The sequence below is a fragment of the Brachyhypopomus gauderio genome, chromosome 11 (assembly GCF_052324685.1).
Source record: "Brachyhypopomus gauderio isolate BG-103 chromosome 11, BGAUD_0.2, whole genome shotgun sequence".
Taxonomy (NCBI): domain Eukaryota; kingdom Metazoa; phylum Chordata; class Actinopteri; order Gymnotiformes; family Hypopomidae; genus Brachyhypopomus; species Brachyhypopomus gauderio.
In genome coordinates, this window is record NC_135221.1 from 16,816,635 (window position 1) to 16,822,707 (window position 6,073).

The 6,073-nt window shown below is 45.2% G+C and overlaps 1 protein-coding gene across 1 annotated transcript in view; it reads right to left on the minus strand.

Annotated features, from left to right (window-relative positions):
* aff2 (AF4/FMR2 family, member 2) overlaps positions 1-4,697 on the minus strand; it is a 69,017-nt gene extending 64,320 nt beyond the window's left edge. The window contains exons 1-4 of the mRNA XM_077021040.1: positions 4,674-4,697; positions 4,375-4,525; positions 3,753-3,877; positions 2,382-2,426 (exon numbers count right to left, since the gene is read on the minus strand). Coding sequence (XP_076877155.1) covers positions 2,382-2,426; positions 3,753-3,877; positions 4,375-4,525; positions 4,674-4,697 — 345 coding nt within the window. The remainder of the gene's footprint in view (positions 1-2,381; positions 2,427-3,752; positions 3,878-4,374; positions 4,526-4,673) is intronic.
* Positions 4,698-6,073: the final 1,376 nt, after the last annotated feature.

Sequence of the window (6,073 nt, forward strand, 5' to 3'; positions counted from 1 at the left end):
TTGATCACTCTGTGTCAACAATGTTGATGCATTTCTACAGATACTGTTCTTGCTGTCAGGGTGGAGTGAGAAACGTAATCTCTTTGCCAACACAAAGAGCAAAAGTCTAAATAGTAATACGACTAAATAATAAAATGATATGAAAGACTTTTATAATCCATATGGCTGAGGATCAGAGTCGGTCTTTAATGGCAAGAGAGCAGATTAAACCACCAGCGTTCTACTGCAGTCTTAGAGAGAAACATGTGAGACTGTCTTGTGCTATGATTTTAAATGTACCACTCTGGGTTTGTGTGTGTGTGTGTGTGTGTGTGTGTGTGTGTGTGTGTGTGTGTGTGTGTGTGTGTGTGTGTGTGTGTGAGGGAGAGAGAGAGAGAGGGATAGAAAGAGAGATAGGGAGGGAGCGATATGGCAATGTCATCACCTGTGTAATACACTCTATACTGCTACATTGACCACACATTTCATTGTATATAATTATCCATTATTAAATTAAATTAACTTTAATTATCACTGATTATTTTTAGATTTTGATTCTGATTCTGATTTTGTTCATTTTGACTATTAGAACCATTATTATCATTAACATAAACCACTATGGTTTAGCTCAAAACCCTTTATGCAAAACTGTACCTGACACAGTGATGCCAATAATGCTACCCTGAATTGAATTGAAACTGAGAGAGTGAGACAGTGAGAGTAAAAGGGTGAGACTGTAATGTGTACAAGATCTCTCTCCTTGTTTTTACATGATCCATTATCTCCTCACTAACAATATATATTAGCAGTTACTCATTATTACTACTATAAGCTAGCACAAATTAAGCTTCTTAAATCTACAAGCTGCATGTAGCTAGTTAATGTTGCTAGTGTTTAGCAATTGCAAACATTCCTTCAAAATCACAAACTATGTGAAATAACACATAGCTAACATTTCCAGCAGAGAACAACCATATCAGAGCGAGATCCGATTTGTTAAGTATTATCTTAATTTCCAGTCATTACCGAATAACCATTCTGACTTTTATTTTCCTCCGGTTTACTCCTCAAAAGATACAATCTGATGTCTCGCTTTGTGTGGACGTGATATCTATCTATCAACATCCCTGTGGTGAACTGTGTATCCGAGGATGCGAGATACTGAACAGATGACTGAAAGAAACTGGAGAGAGAGGTAGAGAGCTAGGAAGTGAACAAAACTTCTCTCATCTGCTTTCTCTGGTAAATGAAAGGAAGCCAGTGCGATGTGCTTTTGTTTGTTTGTTGAAACTCGTCTGATCAGAAGGACAAACACTCACGTCTCTCTCCAGTCTGCTCAAATGGACAAGTTATGATATGCTACAGTTTGTCTATTAGCGATTTGTACAGAAGAGGAATATGACCCTTGTAAGGCTCTTTAACTTTCAGTTCACACCATCAGTGAGAGTACAGGAAATGCAAATGGACTGTAGTTTTGGTTTAGAGAAGAACTATGAGTCAGCCTTCTCACGATACACATCTCGGAAAACAGTACTGACTAACTATTCAATGTTAAAAGGCCCAACAGCTCTTGCCTCACATTACGTTATATACTGTAGCACAGATTAACAAAAGGAAAGAAGACCTAATCATAATTATGTTCTGTTCTTTCAGAGTAATGTTTCAGATCCTTCAAATAATACAAGCTGGTCTACCATCTGACATCATCTACTGCTGACATCATAGGCGTGCGAGGGGCACAGCTTTGCTTGCGTCATCACTGATGCGATGGACTTCTGAGCAGCGTGACTCGCGTCTGAGTCACAACAGTCCCACCTCCCTTAGAGAGAGTCCTTGGAAAAATCCCATCATGCACCTCATCTGACAGACACGCTCCAGGCTGCGCTGGACAACACAACACGGAGATGCAAGTTACCCCGATAGGCACTTACACCAGTGAGTTCAAGTTACCCCGAGAGGCGGTTACACCACGAAGTGCAAGTTACACGGATTCCAGAACAGCACCGGTGACAGAGTGGTGACTTAACCATATATCTCCCAAGCATGTTACGATCACCAAAATCACAAGCAAGGCAGCCAAACATCAACCGTTGACTTTAAGCGAACAAGAAGCGAGTAAGAAGGAAGGAAAAAGAAATATAAACCCTCACATTTATTTATCACCGACTTCCACGGACCCCTCAACACCACATGGGCCCATTTCAGCCACTGTCATGCAAATGGCAGAAAAAGTACAAACACTCACATTTACAGATTGACACAAAAGGGCCTTGTGCTGGCATGTGAAAGGAGTAGGGCTTTTAAGATCGGCCCCGTGTAAGGGACGGGTCGGGCCCACTGTGTGTGGTGTGCAGAACCGGGGTAATTAGTGCAGTGGGGAGACAGGGGTGGATGTCACTTACCCGTAGAATTTCCTCTACACAGCTAGAGTCATTGGGTAGGTTGACCTGCAGAGAAGAAAGAAAGAAAAAAAGAAAGAAAGAAAAAGAAAGACTAATTAAAAAACACTAGAATGAAAGAGACAGCAGGAAACAAAGAGGCTCCTTCAAACACTGATGTGTACCGAGTTTATCTGGTAGACCTAAATCTGTAGCTATGGGCTGCTAAGATTTTTTTAGCTGGTTCTATGTTAAGCGACTGGTGGTGACTGGTCTGGTTCTCTGCACTACTGTGCCTATATTTCCAGTGACATCTTTCAAGAAAGACCTGTTTTACTCACATACCTACCCACACACACACACACACACACACACACACACACACACACACACACACACACACACACACAAGCTTATGCTGCATTCATGAGCTCGTACCAGGGGTTCATTTTATTTTTGGAATAAATTTATATTGCAAGCATCCACCCAACACCATTTGTTCAAAACCAGGTCACTCATAAAGAAGGTTATGTGAACTAATTAAGATTCAGATGTTTACACAGGGTACAGGACAGTTATGTGACTTCAGAGTACAGTACTCGGAGTCTCGGGAGTGAAGCACGTAAGGCAGACATTTAGGCCCGGTTATAGAAGCAGGTGTGTCTGATAAAGCCATGTCTCTGTTCCTGATAAAGACAATTTTGTGTCTGATAAAGCCACATCTCTGTGTCTGATAAAGCCATGTCTCTGTGTCTGATAAAGACAATTCTGTGTCTGATAAAGCCACATCTCTGTGTCTGATAAAGCCATGTCTCTGTTCCTGATAAAGACAATTCTGTGTCTGATAAAGCCACATCTCTGTGTCTGATAAAGCCACGTCTCTGTGTCTGATAAAGCCATGTCTCTGTGTCTGATAAAGCTACGCCTCTGTGTCTGATAAAGCCACATCTCTGTGTCTGATAAAGCCACATCTCTGTGTCTGATAAAGCCATGTCTCTGTTCCTGATAAAGACAATTCTGTGTCTGATAAAGCCACATCTCTGTGTCTGATAAAGCCACGTCTCTGTGTCTGATAAAGCCACGTCTCTGTGTCTGATAAAGCCAAGTCTCTGTGTCTGATAAAGCCACGTCTCTGTGTCTGATAAAGCCACATCTCTGTGTCTGATAAAGCCAAGTCTCTGTGTCTGATAATGCCACATCTCTGTGTCTGATGAAACCACGTCTCTGTGTCTGATAAAGCCACATCTCAGTGTCTGATAAAGCCACGTTTCTGTGTCTGACAAAGCCGTGTCTCAGAGTCATGTCCATATGTTTCTCGTGCCATCGTTGCTACAGAGGCGTGTGGTCAGCAGTTGAGTCTGTGCGGGCCACAGGGTTCTCGCTCTGTGGCGTCACATTGCGCATCCAGGCCCGCTGATCAGGCAGGGGAGGATGACACCGCTTCCCATACGTGGCAAAGCCGGCGGATGCCAGGTGCTCTCCTGCCCACCGCCCGAGCACCAGCTGAGGCCAGCCGCACGCTGGGTAATCACGATTCACATCAGAAGGCAGCACAATGTCAGCGGGTTTACGTTTAGCTGCAGTGACTCACCGACACTTTAAAGCAAGCCGAGGAAAATAGCAATTAAGGCCTAACAAGTCCCTAGTAGACTAATGAGCCACAATTGGCCAAGCATAAGGGACCAAAGAATTGCTTAATAACTGGTAATTCATTACCCTCTGAGTATGGCCAGCCCTACGATAACAACTCATTCTTCCCCCCCCCGCTGACTGGTCTCGTGTGTGTGTTTGCCTTTGCCGATCTCCGACATATCACTACGTTTTAAATATTCATCTCCTTCCAAGCACGCTGCAGACAGCTCTGGTCAAGCAGAAAACTGCAACCCCCCAGACCCCACCGCTACGGCTAATGCCGCTTGTGGGAATTAAGCACGATCAAGATGAACATCGTTCGTGTCTACCAGGGGAGCTGGACCAAAGAAGCAGTGGAGAATGGGACTCTTTCCACACCGCGCACCTGGACGCCGGACGCCGGCCAAGGCCAGCCAGGGGAAGAGGCGTGCTGTTGCCTTGAAGGTCAGGGAGAATGGGGGAAGGAGCTGGTTTACTAGTGCTCGAAAAAAACACGTCCTGACCCCCAGCGCCACACCCCAAAGAAGGGGAATCATCTGAAGGGTGAAATCAGGAAGCAGTGAAAACACGAAGCAGCGCTGCTCTGTGGCTTTCGGCGATCCGGTGTGAGGAATGCAGGTGTATGCCTTTCCTCCTGACGCCGTGTCGTGCTCCCGGAGGTCTAGAACTCCGCTCCAACCCTACCTGTTCCAGCTCCGACCTAGCCATGCCGGACTTTTAAACAACAAAGCATTTCTGCATGCAATTTTAGTTCCTATTGGGGGGAAAAAAAAAAACGTAATAAATGCTGGTGCCCCTAAAGGCTGTCACGGGTAAGGGAACCGGAGGGAGCACGGTAAACGCGGCTCACCGGCAGACGTAAACTTCCTGTTTTCTCAGGGCCAGCACATAATATCCTGTTCCCATAGAAACGCAATGTTCAGGCTTAGGCGCTCTAATCAGATGTTGCTCCGCCATTGTCCCCCCCCCTTTCGCTCCGCGAAGAGTGCGGCGGAGGGAGCCCATCGCTACGACGCCCCGAGTTCATTTCGGCGTTACCTGTGGTGAACCCCATTTCGATTCCAGCCGAGATGCTAAAAGGCGCTCGGCGGCGCGAGCTGAATGCAAACGGCGCTCGTGTGGCCTCCGGGCTGACAGAAATGTCAGTGATATGAAGAGGGATTCGCGCGTGCTGGAAAACTGTTTATGCCAGCAAAGGGCTCTTTTTTCCCCCTCTGCACTCAGGATTCTGCCATTATGTTTTACTCTTATCCAAATTCAACCAAAATACCGTCAAATTTCATGGATAGTAACGTAAACATTCTGTTGGCGAAAACAGACATGGAAATAGGATGTTAAATGTTTTTTTTTTTTTTTTACACGCCAAGGGTCACCTTCATTTCGCATATCCCCCTTTGTTATTGTGTGAAATGGCAGGAGAGGTGTCGTCCAGCTGTGATCTTATTTCTGTGGTACTGCAGGGATCCTCGCCATACCTGCACCCCCAGGACGATTTAATGGCTTCACAAATGAATTCTCTCTCATAGTCAGTTTCCCCTCACGCAGGAAAATGTCGTCAGGCTAAAATATTGCAAAGGAAAAGGGAATAAGATGACAACAGGAGCAGAGTCCCCCGAAATGTAAGATTGTTTGGACGAAATCGCCGTTCTTCCTCACTCCCTTCATCTCTGCATTACCAACATTCACCTAAAAACGCACCATCAGTAGGTATCAGTACTGTAGATGATTAACTTTTTCCAAAGAGTCACACACATAAATCACAGGACGCAGTGAATAAACTATTCAGTGGTTCCGTAGCGCCGCCTTTAATCAACGTGAACCAGTTCGCCGGGCCTTTAGTCCCAGACAAATTTAGCACCGTATCTTTTATTCTCAGGGAGAGAAAAAAGGGCGGGCATTTTAATTGGCAGATATAGAGATCAGTGGAGGAGCCGCTAATCTCTGCTAGGTCGTTTTTTCTTTTTTTTTCTGCGCGGCTGTGGAGAGGTTGGAAAGGGAGGGGATGAAAGGAGAAAGTGTCAGTCACCTCGTTGTCCAAGGCTCCAGAGTGAGAGAGAGAGAGAGAGAGAGAGAGAAAGAGAGAA